Genomic DNA, 22,297 nt, shown 5'->3' with positions numbered 1-22,297 from the left:
GAAATTGAACTGAGGTGCGATAAACCAGAGTTAAGTTATGTTTTGACAGGGGGGGCAAACACTTATTCACACAGGGCTTTGTAGTTTTGGATTTTGTTTTCCCTTAATAATAAAAACCTTCATTTAAAAACTGCATGATGTGTTTACTTGTGTTATCATTGACTAATATATAAATTTGTTTGATGATCTGAAACATTACAGTGTGACAAACATGCAAAAAGATAAGAAATCAGTAAGGGGGCAAATACTTTTTCACACCACTGTATATGTCATCTGTATGCCTGTGTATCTGTGCTTTTATTTTATTTTGCACTTATCTTATTTATTCTATTTTAGTCATTTATTGTGATTTTATTCTGCCATGTAAAGTACTTTGGTCAGCTGGATGTTGTTTTAAAGTGCTATATAAATAAATTTGATTTGATTTGATCTGCATAGCAATGGATATTTATGCCATGTTTTCTAATAACGTTGCCTAAGGGAAGCATCTATAAAAAGAGAACCGGACCTAGCACAGAGCCCTGTGGAATGCCATGACTAACTTTAATCTGCGTGGAAGATTTATCATTAACATGAACAAACTAGAGTTATTCTGATAAATAAGATTTGAACCAACTTAGTGCAGCTCCTTTAATCCCAATAACATGTTCCTGTCTGAGCCCACAAAGATGTTGTGTGCATTGAAAATATGGAACAATTAAAATTCATTGCCAATATGACAATGTGAAATAATGCTTTTAAGAATTTAATTAGGTTAGATTGTTTTATCAGGCAGACTCACATAAATAGTGCAGAGGTGTGAAACACTGAATGTCAGAGAAAATAGTTTGAAAGGAAATGAGCTTTCATCACCTTTTTTCACACTTCTCCCCCACAGCTATCATTCAGTTCCAGGAAAGACAATAGGTCTCCGATATGTAAATATTTTTCTCTTCATGAGCGTGACCTTTCAACCATGATGTGTGTCTGTGTGTGTGTGTTTCAGGTTACATTACAGCAAATGAACTGCCTCGTCAGTTTTTATGCCTCTGCACTAGTGTTGCTTTCGTCAACGAAAATTATGACTAAATATCATCGTCAACAAACCTTTATCGCGTAATGAAAACGAGACGACACACAACGAAAATGCTGGTCGTGTGATGATGACTATAATTAAATGTATAATGCAATATCGTTGACGAAAAAAACGAGACTAAATGTGGTTTACAAAATAAAGACTATGCCAAAATGTTTCTTCATTTTCGTTGACCAAAACGAGACGAAACGAAATGTTATAACGTTATTTCGTCTCGTTTAGTCGCGTTATTATTATTATTTTGCAGCTTTTCTGTTTCCCGTGTCTCGCTTCAGGGGCCGCATCAAGCCGCACTGCGAAGACGCAGGCGACGTCACCTCCTTAAGCCCCACTCGAGGCATTATTTAGAAGACGACAACAAAGTTAAGTCTGACACAGAGACCGATGGCCGGCCAGCCGGGGTTCGTCTGTGGGAGAAAAAGAAGAAACGACATTTGGAAAAACTTTCATTACATACAAGTGGAAAAGAATACTGTTGTTTTGGAAAAAGATGGGGGAGAAATGCGGCCACAAAATTACACAGAATGTGTGTTGGATGTATTCTTGAGTCTATAAGGTAGCAGTAATATAATAAGATAACCTTGTTTGAAATGGGTTTGGCTAAAAGAAAATTTTGGTTTCGTCTATACTAGGTACTTGTACTATATTGAGTGGGTTAAATAGAATTGCATTACTAAAAAGAGAATAAAATACAATTTTCATTGACTAAAACTAGACTAAAATGTCATCAGTTTTCGTCAACTAAAACTAGATGAAAATAGTCATGGATAATTCTGACTAAAATAAGACTAAAATGCTCAGACTTTTAGCTGACTGAAACTTGACTAGACTAAAAAGAGTATGAACATGACTAAAACTAATAAAAACTAAAATGACAGCTTCACACAAAGACTAGACTAAAACTAAAATGAAAACAGGCTGCCAAAAACAACTATACTCTGCACCAGCGATACCACTGGCCAGAGTCATTATGTTTTTGGGTTGTCTGGACCATTCTCCTGAATGCGATAGTTCAGGAACACCTTGAGGGAATTGCTTCAAATTTTGCACAAATGCCGATTTGCACTCAAGGATGAACTGATTAGAGTTTGGTGGTCAAAGGTGACTGGTCAATGTCAGTAACTTCACGTCAGTCCCATTCCCATGAATCTGACTGGCTGGTGGAGGCACAGAACTGCGAAGTGGGAGTTCTGGTTACTGTTGGCTCATGTCTTAATGAGCCATATAATAAAAAAAACCAATGCATGATACATGTGTAAAATAGAACAAAGAAAGGATGTCATTAGACTATCAATCAACAACAATCTTCAAAATGAACAGACTATACTGACCCCTCATCATTATCACCTACCCAATCAGTAGCTTTTAGACTGGAGCTCCTCACATGATGACTGAGTTCAGATGTAATTCACAGTGCACAGTATACTTTCTTACTAATATTAAAAGATTGCAAAAGCCACAGCAACAAATCAAATATCGCATTACAGTTGAATAACTCTGTCCAAACTATTAGATTGCTGAGCCATTAACTTTGTGTGCAGTGCTTGTATAAGCTAGTTTTGTACTGAAACTGAATGTGATGGCTTGGAACCTGTACTAATGAACTGAAACCAGTCAGAATCAACACTGAATGGTGATCACCGTATGGAATGGTGATGCAGCCATTTAGCTTTGGAACAAGGGTGAACAACCTACATAATCACTGACTAGAAATTTTTAAACTGAACTGAACAAAGTGATTCAAATCAGCAAAGTAATTTCTACTCCTGCTACACAGGATAAAGATGATGTTTGAGGTTTCTTACACTTTTCTTCTAAAAAGAACTGGTGTGTGTTTTCCTCTTTTATTCTGGCCGGGGTTTTAATCCCATCCCAGGCCTGCGTTAGTGAGGCATTACACCTGGCTGACCAGATAATTCTCTTGGAACGGGAACCTCCAGACTCCCTACTCATTGTCTTAGGAAATTTTAGAGCCAACCCTCCCCCATGAATTGGGCAAATACCGGTAGTCAAAAGTTAAAGTGTTTATTTGTCATATGCACAGTAAACAGGAAACATGTTTCCCTGTACAATGAAATTCTTACTTTGCAATCCACATGAATGCCACATAATACAAGTGAAATATAAAGTAAATGAGCAATAACACAAATCTACATAGGCAGTAAAATCACAAATCTAAGGCACTTTAAAGCAGCAAGTGAAGGGAGCAAATAAAAATACAACAAGAACACAATGTAATGCAGAGAGGATATGGAAATGCTGCAGTTTGCCTACTGAGTAAACAGGTCAGTGGATGATACAGTCAATATGGCACTGCATTACATCCTGCAACACCTCAACTCCCCAGGGACCTAACTCAGGTCCTTTTTGTGGACTTCAGCTTGGCATTCAACACCATCATCCCGGACATCCTCCACTCCAAACTGACCCAGCTCACTGTGCCTGCCCCAACCTGTCAGTGGATTACTAGCTTTCTGAAAGACAGGGAGCAACAGGTGAGGCTGGGGAAAACCACATCCAGCACCCGGACAATAAGCACAGGTGCCCTCCAGGGATGTGTGCTCTCCCTGCTGTTATTCTCCCTCTATACCTATGACTGCACCTCAGAGGACCCCTGTGTTAAACTCCTGAAGTTTGCAGATGACACAGCGGTCACCTGTCTCTGTAAACTATCATACAATAAACCTTCTTACCAACTGGTGCTCTGGTATTGCCGAGCATTTAAGTCCAGTTTCAAAACTCTTTCTGACAAGTGGTTTATTTTATCTATGACTGTTCCACAATCTTAACACATTTATTACTGTAACCATGACAATAAAGGCCTGGCAGACCTCTATGGGCTGCACCAGAGAGTAGGGATAAATGATCTACATGGTTTCCATGGCCAGGCAACTTGTCAGGATCTTCAGCCGCTGATCAACAGTTGTCACTTTTTAAATACTGAATGTTGATATGAAATTTTGTCCACAGGATGCAAATGCAAAGCAAATTTAACCTCAGTCGTGAAAATTTCATATAAGCAGAAAAGAGAAATGACAAGGCACGATGTGAGTACAGAGGAAGATTAAAGGAAGCGGTGTCAGATCAGATCTGTATCATTGTTACCAAGACGTTTACCAGCTCTTTGGAGCTACGATTTATGAAAGTATCATTAAATTGTATTCTACCATGATGCAATATGTATGTACTGTATGTGTGTGTGTGTGTATGTATGCACCAATTTGTACTGCAGTCGTTTGAACCTAGAATCAACTGTCTGACACTGGGCATCATCACATACCAGCAACCAACGTCTGTTTAATGCAAGTCCAACTGAAATTATATAATATCATGTGTACTGTGTCCTTTGCTGAACAACTTAAAACCTTGGCTGCAAATGTCCCCATCTTAGATGCAATATGATCCTCTTCTGTCACTGTTTGTTCTCCGTTCCTAAGCTACAGTTAGTTTGTTTTGTTGTTACCAGTCATTACCAACATTCAGTCACACATGTACGTTGTCTTGCCCACAGTGTTTTTTTATTTATTTTTAGGAACAGAGTCAGTTACTTTGAGATCAGTGGAGTAAAATAACCCTTGCTAGTAAACCGGTCAGAGATTTGGCGGATTCTTCTCTTATATTATTTCTTATTTTAAAACTTAAATCCAGGTTTCCTGTGTTTGGAGAAAATGCATACATTAGAAATAGGTGTAAAACCTAACAAAGATGGAATAGTAGTTGGGTAAGCTCTGTCAACAAAGCTCCTATTTGAATAATTTTGTCATTTGGTCATTGTTATTATACAGAGCCCATCATTTAAATATTTCCAGAAAGGTGCATTTCAAGTAGTAAAGAAATACATTCAATCTTATTTTACAAATGTAACCAAACAACACACGGGTTGCAGCGTCTACTGGCTGCATAATGAGTCAACAATTTGTTTACAGTTAATACAAAAGCACTTACAGCTGCTTGTATTGAGCAGTACATTAATTTGGTTTAGGACAGCCCCCTTCAGCAGATGCTGCCCTCTGTCACACTAAAACGCTTGAGCTCAGTTAGTTACACAGAAAACTCACCCAGTGCATCCTTGTGCTCCTCATTGTCCTTCTCCCACTGCACACCGAAAACGCTCCACAGGTAAGACTGACAACAGAAATCTGAATTTGCTCATTTGTTTTTCATGTTAATTTGTGTTTAACACTTTATTCCTTTTTGACACAGACATGTGCATATTTTGTTGGTTAATTGTTGTTTGAAAGGTTACTATTTTATGTATATATGAAATTTAAACCATGTGTCTGTTTCATTGGCAGTTTTCAGTTGAAGAGAGTATCAGTAGTAAGCTGAGCTTTAAGTGTAACACAAAATATTAAATTAAGTCAAATTATTCCATGCCAGGGCACATTGTTTTGAAGTGTTTTAATTACATTAATTTTCATCTACTTTGTAACTTAAATCTACACCTAACAAATAATCACTGGCCCCCTCAGATCTTAAAAAAAGAAAAGCTCATGGTGAGACAATATAAATGATCCCTGTAAGAAATATGGTAAACCAATATGCAATATCAAACAAGTGTACTGAAGCACACAGCTTTCTGAGGCTACTCCAGCTGTGAATTGAGATCTGAAACTGAGCTTCACATAACTCTGATTCCACTACAGGAAGCCTCTGTTTCCTGTAACTAGATAATGCAGACCTGGCTTGGTCACAAAGAGGAAAGGAAAAGCTGAAATGAATCACACAAATGTTCCCTGCCAAATCTAACATTAGTGAATTTTGGCATGTTCATTTGCACCACTAGTGAAGAGCAAGTTGTCGACAGTGCTGACCTTCTCCAGGGAACCGGAGAGTCCAAAATAGAGTTAACTGTTGTAGGTTATTAGCTATATTGCAGTGTTCATTTTATTTAACCCCCTCTGTTGGAGTAAAAATTGTTCCACAAAAGCAGTGGAGTACACAATGTTTCTGGTATGCCTCTTTTGTGTATCCTGGAATCCAGGGTTATAGAATAAAGTGTTGCTCATGGTCACATAGACATTGCTGTAGAAAGAGCAGGTTGCTGATTTATATACTAATGAACAGGCTACTCCCCAGCTTGTGAGCACTGGCACATCCACCAGTGATGAGCCAAAAGTGGGTGACGCATCCTGCCCCAAGCACTTGCTGGATTTTTCAAACAGATGCATCAAGCTAGACTAAGAGTTTGTATGTTTATTGAATGTGATTGCAGCATGCCTTTCATCATTGCATATGCACTTATGGGATAGTTGTGCTAATATTAAAAGTCGGCTGTGCAATCAGAGGTTAATCGTGTGGTTGGCTGGATTTAATGAGGTCACACTATTTGCAACTATTGAAAGAAATAAAATGCTATGCAGCAGCTTCAAAGCACATTACCATCACAGGTGATATATTCTGTGTACCAGCAGATAAAATATTTGCTGAGGGCCATGACAATATAGCATTTACAAAAACTGTGCCTGCCACTGCTGCAGCCTGCCCTAAGCTTTGGCTGTAGTCTTAATGAAGGAGACTTGATGCACAGTGTGTGGAAATGCTGCATACAAACTTTGGTTTGCACTGAAAAAACATTTTCATATTGGGGACAGTGCGGTTACAAAACCACATTGGAAGATTCTGCTGGACAAGTGTAATTTCTGACTTTTCCAAATGTGGCCAGAATAAATCCAGCTGACAGTAATGTTAGCAGATGACTCTCATGTTTTAATAGGGACCCATGTCTTGCCTGTCTGGGCCAGGCAATGGTCAAAACTATCTGAAAACTGTCACAAGCTTCCACAGACTATTACAGTAACATGGAGACAGCCATTAAGTACACAGGTGATGGGTTGGGTCCTGTCTTGTTTGAGTTAATAGTCACTCTGGACAAAAACATCTGCAAAATAATATAATGCACAGTGTTTTATAATTATTATGATTTTGATATTTTTAAAAATAAAATTAGAAAGTATTTGTGCTACTGTAAAATATTGCTCAGAAATTCTGCTCTTTGCATTCAGAGGTTAAAAAAACATAAATGTCAACCCTGCTGAAATGATAATCAGTCATTTCTGGGAACAAGTATTGCACTCCATTTGAGGAAGTCAGGGCTTTGGTACTGCTTCAGTCAGCAGTTTCTGTTCTCTAGTTTTGTTTTGACAGGCAAAAAGAAAAAGCTTAAATGATATAGTTGGTGTGAATCACTGATTTAGTCATTTATTTTAGAGCCACTACTCTACTCTGTACTTTTATCTCTCCTTTTTTTAAATTGCAACACAAAATTAAACATTTACAGGACAAAGGACATAACATAACATAATAGATGAGACAAAAGAGACAAAGGGATTATTAAATTAAGTTATTAAGTTTTGTGTGTGAAAGTGTATTGTGTGGGTGTATCCAACTCTATGCAGACTGATATTCAGTACTTATTAAATAAAAATAATATTACACCAAATAAAGTAGGAAATTTGGGGTGGGAGTGTAGGTTATATTTTCAGTTAGTTGGTTTGATTGACAGGTGTGACACACTCAATACAGTAGCATGGACAATGAGGACTAATAACAGTAACAATAATGAAATAACAAGCAATTTGTTATATTTTTAGGAGTTTGTGGGAATGTGCGTGGCCTTGGCCTCAGGTATCTGGTTTAAGTTAAAAGTGGTTAGAAACTGATTCCAAGTGTTGGTAAAAGTTGGTATATTATTCTTATGAGTGAATGGTATTTTCTCTAGTGTGATGTGTTCTAAGAGAGAGCTGGTCCATTGGTTGATGTGTACTTCTATGCCACTTGGACCTGCCTGTTTACTGCCTCTGGGTAGCAGTGACAGATAAACTCTCCACCACCTTGAGCTGTAGAATCCATCCATCACCATCAATCTGCCGGCTTGGTAATATCACAGAAGTTAACCACCTACCAATTAAATATAAAACCCCACTTCATATCTCTCTAATTATCGCCAAGAAAACAATCTTTCTAAAGTGGAAATCTGTACTCTGTAATCTCTGATGGCAATTACTTTCAGCTTTTATATTGTTGAGGTCCTCATTAGTGTTCACCGTGGTAACAGCTGCTCTTCCCAATATCTACAGGTGAAATGCAGCATAATGCACTAAGTAGCATTATTACTAACCCAACCATTACTACCTGCAAATTTTGATAGATAATCACTTTTATTGGCCAAGTATGTTACACACACAAGGAATTTGTCTCCAGTACAAAACCAAGGCAGCCATCTGCAGCACCAACTCACACACACACACAGATGGCGGAGCTGTCCCTGCTCTGGCCATCAGGACTAACTGGGGGCTCAGTGTCTTGCCCAAGGACATGTGGACTGAGAAGAATGGGAATCAAACCATCAACCTTGTAGTTGTGGGAAGACCACTCTACCTCCTGATCCACAACCACCTCAGGTTGCTAGAGGGTCTTGCCAGGTCAATTGCAGTCTTTATCTAATCAAACATGTCTGGATCAAGATGTGTTAATAGTGACTCACTGCAGTTTTCCATTTGCAGTAAGCAGTGGTGTCAGCAGGTTTGAACAAAAATACAATTTCCAAAATGAGAACCAAAACTAATCAGCCTCAGTCTCCACTGAGCCTCTCCTTCCACCCCTGTAAAACTGCTCATTTGGTGTTAGGAAATACCTGGTACTGTACAAAAATAGCTCGTCCTACCACTGGCTTTGCATTCACAGGAACATAGAGCCTCTAGAAAAACAGCAGGGTTCATTCTAACGCCTTGTTACATGGGTTTGAATTGATGGAACAGAATTTCAGAATGTTGAAGAATTTAATGCATGAAGGAACATGTGCACCAAATGATTGAAACATTTAAAGAAGGAAACACATCGTTATCTTTCTGGCTTTCATCAGTGTATGCTAGCCAGCACATCCGTTCTGTGAGACAATGAGTTGAGTCGCAACTACAGTACAACTTGAACAACTGAAACAGACGCTTATCAATGTGTGTGAAAATACTGATAGTAACTCCTGGAAAATGATTCTCACTTAAAGAACGCAGATGACAAAAGGTTTTTATGGGTCAGTTTATTACATGCTACCAAGCAAGCACCCATCTTACAAACAGTGGAGAGGAGGGTTGAGCTAAGGTCTTATGTGATCAGTACCTGCTGTGTTTTATGAGCAAGTTTGCAACTACCAGTAAGCAGACTAACATGGGTCTTAATGTTTTGTGCTACAGGCCAAACTCCAGCCATGAACGACGATGATCTGTATGCATACTTCTTGACCCTACAAAATGAAACTGAAGACACGTCTGACCCGAGCTATGTGGTCAGCAAAACTGTCCATCTCTGTGGAAAGACAGCTGTCAACCAGTTTGGTTCCAGAATCATCCCAGTTTTCTACTATGTCAATTTCCTCCTGAGTTACCTTGGTAACGGGCTTGTCCTCTTCATAATTTACAAGTATGAGAAGCTCAGCACAGTGACAAACATCTTCCTCCTGAACTTGGTCCTCTCCAACATTCTCTTTGCCTCCAGTCTCCCCTTTTGGGCAACATATCATCTGTCTGAGTGGATTTTTGGCAGAGCCTTGTGTAAGATGGTCAGCAGTGCCTACTTCATTGGTTTCTACAGCTCCATCCTTTTCCTCACCCTCATGACATTTGATCGATACCTTGCAGTGGTGCATGCAGTGACAGCTGCCAGGAGCAGGAAAAGGGCATATGCTATCATTGCATCGGTGACAGTTTGGTGCATCAGTATTTTAGCAAGTGTGAAAGAGCTGGTTCTCCAAAATGTGTGGTACAATGCATTAAGTGGATTGATGTGTGAGGAGTCAGGATTCGATGAGAGCATCATGAAGCGCTGGCGTCTGGTCAGTTATTACCAACAGTTCCTGCTCTTCTTTTTCCTCCCTTTATTTATGGTGATGTACTGCTACATCAGCATCACCATCCGTATCCTGTCCACCCGCATGAGGGAGAAGTGCCGTGCTATCAAGCTCATATTTATCATTATCTTCACCTTCTTTGCCTGCTGGACACCCTATAACATTGTCATCCTCCTTCGGGCTATCCAGGGCTCCCGCACCAGTGAGGGGGATGACTCGTGTGCTGCCTCGGACAGTTTAGACTATGCCTTGTATGTGACCCGAAATATAGCCTATTTGTATTGTTGCATTAGTCCTGTGTTTTACACATTTGTGGGAAAGAAGTTTCAGAGCCACTTCAGAAGGCTGATGGCTAAGAAGATCCCCTGTCTGAAGAGACACATTAGCCTCAGTAGCCAGAGCACCAGGTCAACATCACAGAGGACACCACATTCTGCTTATGAATACTAGACAGACACACGCACCAAGCAATCATATATGTGTAAAAGCTTACATGCTTTGGCATCTCATTTGCTTTAACTTCAAGTTCAGATAGCATTACAAAGTTACTTTCAGTCCAATGATAAGAAGCCTAAAAACCTGAGATTATTGACTGATGTATTAGTCAGCATCATGTTTTGATGATGGTGGTGGAGGGAATATCTTTTGTATGAACAGTGTCCATCCCTCCAGTTCAGAGACTTGAAGAATCAAAGACAAGGTGACTGGAGCTATTCTGTTGGCATGTGGTGGCCTAGCATCTTTCTGAGACGCTTTGTCTTGGTTTTTAATTTAATTTGTCACCTGTCTATATGTTTACTTGTGTTTCATAGTGGAATGACTTCAAAGTTGCTTACTTATAAATCAGCATTTTATTATCTGATATATAAACCAAATGTTCTTTTATTGATAACTAGATGTGTTTGTCAGTATCAAAACTGCCTAAATTAAACATCTAGTTCTTGCATTCTAATTGTTACGCTTGTATTATACATTTTTACTCTTTATTCTTTTATCTTTTTACACTTTTAGAATTATTTTAATCATAAATTGTATTTGTGTTAAAATTCAGAAGGAGCCCTGTATTTGAAAAAAGGTACTGATGAAGCTTTGTCTTTTTATTTGTCACATGTCAATCATAATGAAATTAAAGGAAAATATCTATGCTTAACAAAATAAAGGTTGCTTTGTCCAGATCTGGGTCCACGGTGCCACGGTGAAGAACAGATTTTAAATCAGTAGCAGTATCCTCAGGTAGTTTGCAAATCCCAACAGCCTCTCTCTTGAAAAGCAGTACTGTTGCCAAACCATTCCGCTGTTGATCATATGTAGATATACCATGGACATTATAGTATTATGTCAAGTAAAGCCTGAAGTACCAACCACAGAAAGCTACCAACTTCAGGGGTCCTGAAAACTGATTTGTGCTTATTACACTGAAAAGGCCTTTCAGCCCCTTACTGCCAGGCTAACACTTGTGTTATTCCATATTTTTTTTATTGTAAAGAAAAATGTGCAACCAATCCCATGAAAAGACAAAAATGGTCACAAAATAGTTTCTGTCTTAATACCCTCCATGTTTTATATGTTCTGTCATGGTGGTCCAGTCTGGTCCAATCTGCTTAATGTAACGTGTTTCTTTGTAGAAATGTAATAGTACTTTAAAATGAAATGTATTTTTACTTTCCAATAAATATGTCAAATATTAAAACTGTTCTTTTCTCTTATGGTTACGAAAACGTTTTTTTCAAATTCTTTATTTTGGTTGGGATCATTTCCCTTTTCTGATAGAACATCTGGAGCAGTTTCCTGTCAGCTAAACCTATTTTGACCAAAAAGGCTTTATGATACAGTGTGAGTCAAAGTTATTGCCAAATACATTTTCAACAAATACACAAAGGTTTGTTATGAGCAAACCTTAATGAACCACTTAATGAACCTGTTCATTATGAACAGGTTTGTTCATAAAGAAATGAATAAGGTATTTAAGGAGCTTTACAACAGCAGTGAAAGTACAGTAATACTTTACTGGTGATTTGAACACTTGGTTTGAAGCATTACACTAAATATAGATCTAAAAACTGTAAGTTTTTGTTACCATGTCATATTTAAAGGAGTACTCCAGCAGTTGTGTATTGTACTTCCAAAAAGTTAGGGGATACTGATTAAAAAAGAATGGTCAAAAACCAAAGCATCAACACCTGAGATATTTCACTAATCCTGCCCACCATATTAAGATGCACTTGACTAGCGATGTGCAGAGAGTCCAGTATTTGTGTTTATATCTGTTTTTATGGAAGCAGCAATTTTTGTTGTATTTGTATTCAAGTAAAAGTAGAAATAGGTGTAACAGTTCTATTCTTCTTTTTATTACACTGCTTATTTTAGGGTATTAAAGTTACAGTGCTAACAAGCTAATCTCTCAGTCAAACAAGCTCTGCTACATCTGCATCTTCTAAGCTGAAATAGTGGCACAACAACTTTGCTGGCACCAGGCCCAGATGGTGTGACCCTCTCCTGCTTGAAAGTGTGCACTGATCAGCTGGCTCCCATCTTCACACTTATCTTTAACAGGTCACTGCAGCTGTGTGAAGTCCCCTCCTGCTTCAAATGCTCCACCATCATTCCAGTCCCCAAGAAAACCCTCCATCAGTGGATTGAATGACTACAGACCTGTCGCCCTGACATCTGTAGTTATGAAGTCCTTTGAGAGACTGGTGTTGGCCCACCTGAAGGGCATCGTAGACCCCCTGCTAGACCCCCTGCAGTTTGCCTACTAGGCAAACAGATCAGTGGACGATGCAGTGAACATGGCACTGCATTACATCCTGCAACACCTCGACTCCCCAGGGACCTATGCACGGGCCCTCTTTGTGGACTTCAGCTCAGCATTCAGCACCATCATCCTGGACATCCTCCACTCCAAACTGACCCAGCTCACTGTGCCTGCCCCCCCCTGTCAGTGGATTACTAGCTTTCTGACAGATAGGAAGCAGCAGGTGTGGCTGGGGAAAATCAAATCCAACACCCAGACTACCAGCACAGGTGCCCCCCAGGGATGTGTGCTCTCCCCTGTGCTAATTTCACTCTATACCAATGACTGCATCTTGAAGGACCCCTCTGTCAACCATGCGGCTAACGTAGCCTGCTCCACCTTAGCACCAGTTCAACCACCAGCGTGTCGGCACTGATAAGATAAAAATACTGTTAACATCCTGGGCTCCACCATCTCCCAGGACCTGAAGTGGACGTCCAACATCAGGACCATCACCAAGAAGCCACAGCAGAGGATGTACTTCCTGCTCCAGCTCAGGAAGTTCGACCTGCCCCAGGAGCTGCTGATACAGTTCTACAGAGGAATCATCGAGTCTGTTCTCTGCACCTCCATCACTGTCTGGTTTGGCTCAGCAACCAAGCAGGACAAGTACAGACTTCAGCAGACAGTCAGGACTGCAGAAAAGGTCATTGGTGTGAGCCTGCCCTCCATGGAGGACCTGAACACCTCACTGGTAAAAAGGAGGGGGGAGAGGATCACTGCTGATCCCTCACACCCCGGACACAATCTGTTGAACTCCTCCTCTCTGGACGGCGTTACAGGTCACTGTGCACAGGGATAGTTTCTTCCCCCAGGCTGTCGCTCTGATGAACACTTAACCCACAACAGTATGATTGGACAATAAGCCTCAGTGCAATACCTGTAAATATACCCTGTACAGATTATAGAAACTTGTACAGGTCTCTAGTTCTTAAGTATTCTGTTTTATCCCTATTTATTTCATTTCAATGAACATTCCCTTGTTGTCTGCATTGTTTACTGTCTGTTTATACTGCTTATTCTGCATTGTTTGCACTGTTTGTTGCTGTCACTATTGCTGTTAATACAGCTTATTTTGTTATATTACACAGCCTTATGCTGGTTTACTGTTTGCACATTGAGAGCCGATGTACCTGAGTCAAATTCCTTGTGTGTCCATCACACCTGGCCAATAAACTGATTCTGATTGCTAGAATACAGTAGCTACATGATAAACAGCCCTATATCTCCCCTGTGATATCTCCACAGGCTGACTGAGCAGTAAGCACTGCATGCATGTGAACTAACTGGTACTAACTGGTAACCACACTGCCAGAGCTAACACTGGCGAATCGCCTCCTCCCTTCATATACTGGCTGGATGACTGCACACTGGAGCTCTTGAAAGGGCATCAGGTATGGTGTTGTACTTCCCCTTTCAGTACTCCACAGTGAAAGTGAACTCCTGGATTTGAAGACCTCACTTGATAAGCTAAGTGCTAGGCTTTTGAGTCTGGAGAACCCAGACTAGAGATGAGTGATCAGTCACAATCATGAGGTGTCTGCTTTCCAAATTGTACCTCCATTTTTCCACTGCCCTTACAACAGCAAAGCACTCCTGTTCCATGGTGGAGTAGTTCCTCATAAGAACAAATAAAGTCTTTCCTCACAAGGATAGTGGATTTTTTTCATTTTAAAATAGACTTAAAATTTCACTCCTCTCAACTTCCATGTCATCACTTTTTTGAACATGTTGTCAAACCATTTTTTGGAGCCTATTTATTTATATTTCCTGCACAATAAAAATAAACAACCATACCTAAATATGAAGTAGAATCAATGTACTTTTCACTGCTGTCAAAATATTTTATTATAGGCTTTGAAATCTTGAGAAAATTAGACCTCAAAACCCTGCATCAGTCATTTTCTCAACATTTATTGCAATCTCTAAAAACTAGACCCTAATTTCCCATTATTATATTACAACCACAACTACACAACTGACATGAATACATGATGTATGCCAAGGCATCATCTGTTTGATAAATTTAAGATAACTATGTTAGTTTTTATTAGCCTAGTAGCCCAGTGTTTGTGTCCCATCTTGTAGACAGGCAACAACTGATATGATAATGTCTTGAATAGTAGTGTACTTATTGTTTTGTCTGAATAAATAGAATTATTTCTAGAACTCTTAGATTTTGGTAAAGCTTAATGTAAACCAAGCTTATTTGTATTTTACCCGTGTTTAGGGTGAATTGATCTCTACCCAAACTACACTACATTTAACTACAGAGGGATAAAAACCATAATGATAAAACACAATGAAATGTGCCATTGGTTGGGTGATCATTCCAGTAAGTCCAGTATGTTAAATGACTTTTTTTTTTTTATCTATTATTAGCTCCCACAGCATGTGTCAGGCTGTGCCATCACAAATCTTCTGGGCCAGCCCCATTCAGTCGTCTTACCACTGGTTGCAATGGTCTCATCAATAAAAATTCATAATCACAGAAAATTGCCAGCAAATAACAATTTTTAAAATTTTTGAACTATATACAGTTTGTGTAGTCTGCTAACTACACTAATTTACCCGTGGTTTCTCCAAGAGACATCACCATCAACTATGTCGTCACAAACAACAAACACCACTCTCTAGATAATGTTACTGTAACAGGGCCAGCTAGTGTTTTTATTCTGAGGTCAACATGTCTGAATCTCGGGCAAACTGATCCAGCTCACAGCTTTGTCATCTGATCTGAACCCTGCAGCTGTTCATCTACTAGTTGTCCACAGGCCTTCATACTAAACATCTCAGATGTGCAATTTTGCTTTGTGTCAACATCCCTGACCTCTCTCTCTGTCAGTCTGGTGTCAGTGACTAAACGCTGAAAAACAGGGTTATCTCTATACTTCTATATGTATAACATCAGCGCCATCACCAAGAAGGCACAGCAGAGGATGTACTTCCTGCAACAGTTCAGGAAGTTCAACCTGCCCCAGGAGCTGCTGATACAGTTCTACAGAAGAATCATCGAGTCTGTTCTCTGCTCTTCCATCACTGTCTGGTTTGGTTCAGCAACCAAGCAGGACAGGAGCAGACTCTAGCAGCCTGTTTCCATTGCTTGGTAGAGAATGTCCTGCTATTATTCAGGTTCCACAACATTTCTATATTATTATTGCGCATGTCTAGTAAGGGGTTATTGCACATATAATCTCACATTTCTCACATTTACGTATTTGCCATCGGTCTTACTGCAGCCGGGAAAAAGCTGTTGTAAAAGCTAGCTCTGTGTGGGGGACCTAAACTGGAGTTGAGTAGGCACCCAAAACATATTTCCCATATTTGCATCACAAAAAGTTTCATTTTGAATCTAATCAAGATGTCTGATGGATGCCCAAATTAAACACACAGATGTCCAAAAAAGACATTGTAAAAACTTTCATTCTGGCTACTCAGTGGACCACTTTTTCAGCATCTGACACACAACTCAATTGGATGTCCTTGGCTTGTCTTCGTGTTTAGTCGGTGTACGCCACAGAAGTTCACAATAAAGACCAGGCATACATAAAGCCAAACTAATGTGTATGTCTACATTCATTGAAAAGTGATTGAAACCACAACGTCAAATTACTGAACTTGTATTAGACGTCCAAAGACACCCAAAATGATTCATATCCAGATGTTGGGTCTTGAACTCTCACAAATGCACAAAAAAGGACTTGGAACAATTGATGTGATATAGACATCATGCGTTTGCTGTGTGTGTATAACAGTCAATATGAAAAGTATTCAGGCCCTTCCAAGTTTTCCAGATTTTATGTTTCAGTCTGATCTTAAAATTGATTCAATTCACTTTTTCCTCATCAGTCTACACACAATGCTCCACACTGATAAAATGAAAAGAGGTTTTTCAAGTCATTTGAAAATGTATTAAAAATAAAAGACTGAACTATCCCATTTACATGAGGATTCAGAGCCTTCACTTAGTCCTTGGTCAAAGCACCTTTGGCAGCAGCGACAGCCTCAAGTCTTCTTGAGAATGAAGCTACCAGCTTAGCAAACTTTTCTTTGGGAATTTTCTTCCATTCTTCTTGGCAGAATTGTTCTAGGCCAGTCAGGTTGGATGGGGAGTGTCGGTGCACAGCCATGTTCAGGTCTCTCCAGAGATGTTCTGTTGGGTTCAGGTCCAGAATCTGGTTGGGCTGCTCCAGAACTTCTTGGGTTCAGGTCCAGACTCTGGCTGGGCTGCCCTAGAACTTCTTCGTTGTCTTGTTGAGATGTAAACCTTGGTCCCAGCCTGACATCCTGAGCACTTAAAGAGAAGGTTTTCATTCAGAATAGCTCTATATGTTTCTGCATCCATCTGTCCCTCTGTCCCGACTAGTCTCCCAGTCCCCACAGCCTGATGCTGTAGGGACTGATGTAGGGATGGTATCAGTGAGGTGATGTTCAGTACCTAGTTCTCTCCACACAAACTCTTGGGAATCTTTGTTTCATCAGACCCAAGGATTTTGCTTCTCATGGTTTGAGAGTCATTCAGGTGCCTTTTGACAAACTCCTAGCAGACTGTCTTGTGTCTTTTACTGAGGAATGTTTTCTGTCTGGCCACTCTAAAAAAGAGGTCTGATTGGTGGAGTGCTGTGCTGATGGTTGTCCTTCTGTAAGGTTCTCCCATCTCCCATTTCCAGAAAGGAGGACATTTTATTAGCTGACATTAGCTAGAATACTACACCAGCTGTTTGGCTAGCTGGTTAAACCATATCCTATAAAATGAACTGTCACCCTTGGCAAAGAGTACAGAAGCCAACCATGAGCCACGACACTGGTGCTTTTTTGACAACAGCTGCTAGATGGACCTGTGGCAGCACTATTTTATTTTGAACTGAAAATGTCAATTTGAACAGTACAGACAAATAACTTAATTAATTTTTCTTCTTCCTTTCAGTAGTTCTTGTTCATTTTAATATTGACATGGTAGGTAGGTACTCTATTGATCCCTCAATGGGGAAATTTCAGTGTTTCAGCAGCAATGGAGAACAAACAACATAACACCATGAGAACAAGCACCGCACACACATCCTGATAAATAAATTCCAAGTACTCAAAAATAGACAGGATCAAGTGTTTTAATAATCAAGAACAGAATTTACATATGTGAATATTTACAATGCATTTTACCCCAGGATTTGAGTATTGCACCTCAGTTGACTATTACATAGTCCCTCATACTTTCAACTAGCTTATCACTGCAGTGATGTATTGTACAGTCTGATTGCTGTGGGGAGGAACGACCTACGGTAACGCTCCTTCTTACACTGGGGATGTAACAGTCTTGCGCTAAAAGAGCCTCTACTGTGTGGTGCAGGGGATGGGAGGGCTCGTGCATGATGGATGTTAGTTTTACCAGCATCCTTCTGTCCACCACCTCCTTGATGGAATCCAGGGGGCAGCCCAGGACAGAACCAGCTCTCTTGACCAGCTTGTTTAGTCTTTTATTGTCCCTGTCCGTGCTACCTCCTGCCCAACCCACAACAGCATAAAAAACAGCAGATGCCACTACAATATCATAAAAAGTTTGAAGAAGTGCCCAGCACACCAAAGGACCTCAGTCTCCTCAACAAGTGGAGGCGGCTCTGGCCCTTCTTGTACAAGGCATCAGTGTTTTCAGTCCAATCCATTTTGTTGTTGATGTGGACACTCAAAGTACTTTCTGCAGTATTTTCAGTGAAGGTTCTATTACTACAGTACTTTCACTGTAGATACTGTCACTGCCGTAATTTCACTCAAGGTACTGTCTTCAGTACTTTCAGTGAAGGTACTGTTAGGTATTTTTAGTCAGATAGAAATTGGATAGATACTTTATGTATTAGAAATGTTTAGTGGAGATAGGATGTCTAGTTAGACTGTTATATGCTTAGTCATACTTATGAGTTTCTACAGGGTACATCTGGTCAAGGATAACTAGAGAGAAGAGTTGATGACTGTCAGCAGACAGGGTGTTTAATGTTATTATTATGACGTGTATAACTGTAGCCTTAGCCATAATATGTTCTTATGTTTAATATCATGACATGTCACTAGAGGTCATGTGAGAATGTTTTTAGCTACACACCACTTAATCAACAGACACACACACATTGATTTGCTTCATGTTTTGACTACTGCTATGGCCAGCTGCAAAGCTGGCAACAGAGACGTTTCTGTGTAGTATGGGGCTAGACCAACCGAGGTGATATAATGTATAGGCCTGGTGGGTTCAGGGTCTTTCATCTTACATCTGCCTGCGAGCAGTTTGGAGGTGCAAGATACTTGAGCATGTAATGTTAATTTTACCTGTGATCCTTTGAATAAATCAGCACTGTTTTGAAGTTACTTGGACTGCCTCGTCTCTCAGAGTTAGCAATGGTAACAAGAACTGGAGCACAACAGTACTATTACCGCAGTACGTTTACCCAAGGTACTGTCAGTGCAGTCCTTTTACTGAAGGTACTGTCACTGAAGGTTCTATTACATTGGGGTGGGTCTCTCCTGTCAAGATCAGGGGCCAACCCCAAGCTGTTTCAGTCCCAACAATCAACTATTAACATAAACCATGACGAACAGTAAAACAAAGGTAAGGTTTAACTTAACCATAGTACAAGGATGCTGCTGTCCTGCTGCCCTAGATGACCTCACCCTGCTGAGCTGCTCCAGAGTTTCCTAAGTGTTGGCCTCACCTGGTGCTGGTGGTTTTTGGTGCGGGCATTACCAATACTCTCTTGGTCCTTTTGTCAATTACACACACACACACACACACACACACACACACACACAAACTAAATTGAATAATCCCTATGTCTGTTTTGTTAATATTTGCTTTCTTGTCTTTTGTTATGTCCTTTGCCCTGTAAATGTGTTATGTGTGTTGCAATTAAAAAAAAACATTAGACTATATTTGGAGGGCGATGCCCAGTGACTCATCAATCCTGCAGGCTTCTACATTAATAATGTGCTGTTGACAAAAAGGGTTTTTTTTTACCTGTATGAACAAAACTTTTGCATTTCAGTCACTGTGAAATCACACATGTTGTACTAAATGAGAGAATTAGAACTTAAATGACTTAGCTAATGAATTGATTAGTTGATCAAAATAAAAATAAAAGCCGTCTATTGTGATAAATAATTGATCTTTTCTTTTCATGTAATTTTTCAAGCAAAAATGTGAAAAAATCTTGTTCACGTTATCACTTGAGAAGAGTTACCATAGTTCTCTGTTGTCTTAGGGTTTTTGACCATTCATCAAATAAAATAATATGTCAGCCTGCACTCTGGGAAATTCTCATTCTGACATTTTTCTGTAGAGAAAATCATCAGCAAACTAAAGGAAAATCACTTTTAGTTTCCTAGACTGAATGACCATGAAGCCAGATGGGACAGCCTCCAGGTTGCAATGCTCAGGGTAGCATGTCTTTAATGTTATATTTGTCACCTAAATTTGCTCCTTCCTCTGAAGCTGCAACAGGATCAAATCACATTTGCTTATATAGCACATCCAGTTGACCAAAGTACTTTACATGGGCAGAATAAGGTTTTATTGTCAATTCACCATATGTGCAGGACATACAGAAAATCGAAATACTGTTTCTCTCTCACCTAGTATTGGGTGTCATAACATTTAGGAACTAAAATAGAATAAAGTAGAATAAGGATAGAATAGAATAAGAACTGGATTAACACAATTAGGATAAATCTAAACAGTACAGCCAATAAACTATGACTCAAAACCGTGTACAGTCAGTGACAGTAGTGCAAACAATAATAGGGGATTGTCAGATGGTTCAGCATCACCAGGGCATTGGTGATGAGGTGCAAATAGCATGTGAGGTATACATGGACTTGATTGCAGATGACCAAGAGCAGCAGATTTACGTGTAATATAACAAAAAGGGGTAATGTATTGAGTTTGTGCAGCAGCAGGGGTAGTCTTTTTATATCTTTTTATCCTATCTTTATGAAGTACACATAAAGAGAGAGGACAAAAACTAAATCAATCAAAATGTAATTAAAATATTGTATAAACATGATCCTCAAATGATCAGCATACAAAAACATGAATGAACACAATAAACATAAATGCTAACTGAGCTAGCAAGAAGCCGCATTTCAATTATTTCAGGTAAATTGTTTTTTCATATGGGCCTGAAACATAACAAAATATGGAAAACTTGAAAGGGTCAGAATAATTTCTGTGCTCGCTGTAATACTGTAGCTGTGTAAGAGCAGGTGGAGCTGAATCATTACTGTCAGTCACCTGCTGGGATGTGGAGACTGAAGTGGAATTTGACCTTTAAGGGATCTGACACATGTAGTGAACAACATCATGTCTAATGTTTTAATTTTCCCAGTTATGAGATGACCCACTCTACCTCCTGAGCCACAGCTGCCCCAAGCTTGGGGCACTTGGTATTCCAAGGAATCCCCCATCCACGTATTAACCAGGCTTGTCCCTACTTAGCTACCAAGGTCAGGTTGTCACACAGAAGTATGGCCACAAGCTAAAGCAGGAAGAAACAAAACAATTAGGGGTAAAAGAAAAGGGAAAATGGACAAGGCAGATGAAGTAATGAGAGGAAAATGTCTGTGGATAAAACATTGCAGGCAAACTTTAAAACTGAATTGGTTAATTACATGACCAACCACACCGATGAATAACTCAAAAAGATTTCATCCCACCATGGAGCTGCCTCTTGGTTAGGGTAAAAGGCAGCTCAGGGTGTATTCAAGTAACAGACCCCCCTGAACAGTCAATGGAGGTGAATGAAAGTTTGCTTTGTGTTTAATTCTTTGAGCTAAAAAAGAACATAAATGCATACTGCTCTCTAGCATTTTGGTTGCATGGCCTCCAGTGTGAATCCAGAAGAAAGAGATATCAACACAATTTAGCACTTAGATGTATTTGAGAGTTGATATGGTGTCACTATTCTGTCTTACTACTAATGTTTCTCCTCCTGTGTCCCAAAAAATATTTATTGCATACTGTGCCTTATCTGAAAGCCCTTTAAGTAACACAATGCAGAGGCAAACTGTGAAGTGAGAAAACTGTTTTGGTTTATGTCCTAGATGAGCAATTTTCATTCAAATGATTAGACACTATTTTTCAAGTTCAAAGTTCAAAGTGCTTATTTGTCATATGCACAGTTAGGAAAACATGTTTCCCCATGCAATGAAATTCATTGCGCAATTATGCATGTGCAAACTGAGAGTTTGACAGTACAGGTCGACAGTACATCACGTATTTCCTGGTAATAAACTCCTTAGCTGTTTAGGAGTCTGATGGCAGAGGGAAAGAAAGAGTTTTTCAGTCTAGTGGTCCTGCATTTCACACTTCTGAACCTCCGGCCAGAGGGTGGGGAAGGCAAACAGTCTGTGCTGGAGTTGGGTGGGGTCCTTGAGGAAGGAGGCAGCTTTCCTACGCACCCTGCAGTGGTAAATGCTCTGCAGAGAGGGCAGTGGAGTCCTGGTGATCTTCTCCACAGTCTTTACCACTCACTGCAGGCGCTTGTGGTCCATAGCAGTAGTGCTGCCATACCAGACAGTGATGCAGCTGGTCAAGATGCTCTCA

General features: G+C 39.8%; 1 protein-coding gene across 1 annotated transcript; it reads left to right on the top strand.

Moving 5' to 3' along the window:
- Nucleotides 1-5,127: 5,127 nt before the first annotated feature.
- ccr12a (chemokine (C-C motif) receptor 12a) lies at nt 5,128-11,571 on the top strand. Its single transcript, XM_020619619.1, has 2 exons — nt 5,128-5,194; nt 9,268-11,571. The coding sequence occupies exon 2, from the start codon at nt 9,282-9,284 to the stop codon at nt 10,368-10,370; it is 1,089 nt and encodes a 362-aa protein (XP_020475275.1). The 5' UTR covers nt 5,128-5,194; nt 9,268-9,281; the 3' UTR covers nt 10,371-11,571.
- Nucleotides 11,572-22,297: the final 10,726 nt, after the last annotated feature.

This window comes from Monopterus albus, unplaced genomic scaffold (assembly GCF_001952655.1).
Source record: "Monopterus albus unplaced genomic scaffold, M_albus_1.0 scaffold223.1, whole genome shotgun sequence".
Classification (NCBI taxonomy): domain Eukaryota; kingdom Metazoa; phylum Chordata; class Actinopteri; order Synbranchiformes; family Synbranchidae; genus Monopterus; species Monopterus albus.
This window is presented reverse-complemented; position numbering and strand designations above follow the sequence as displayed.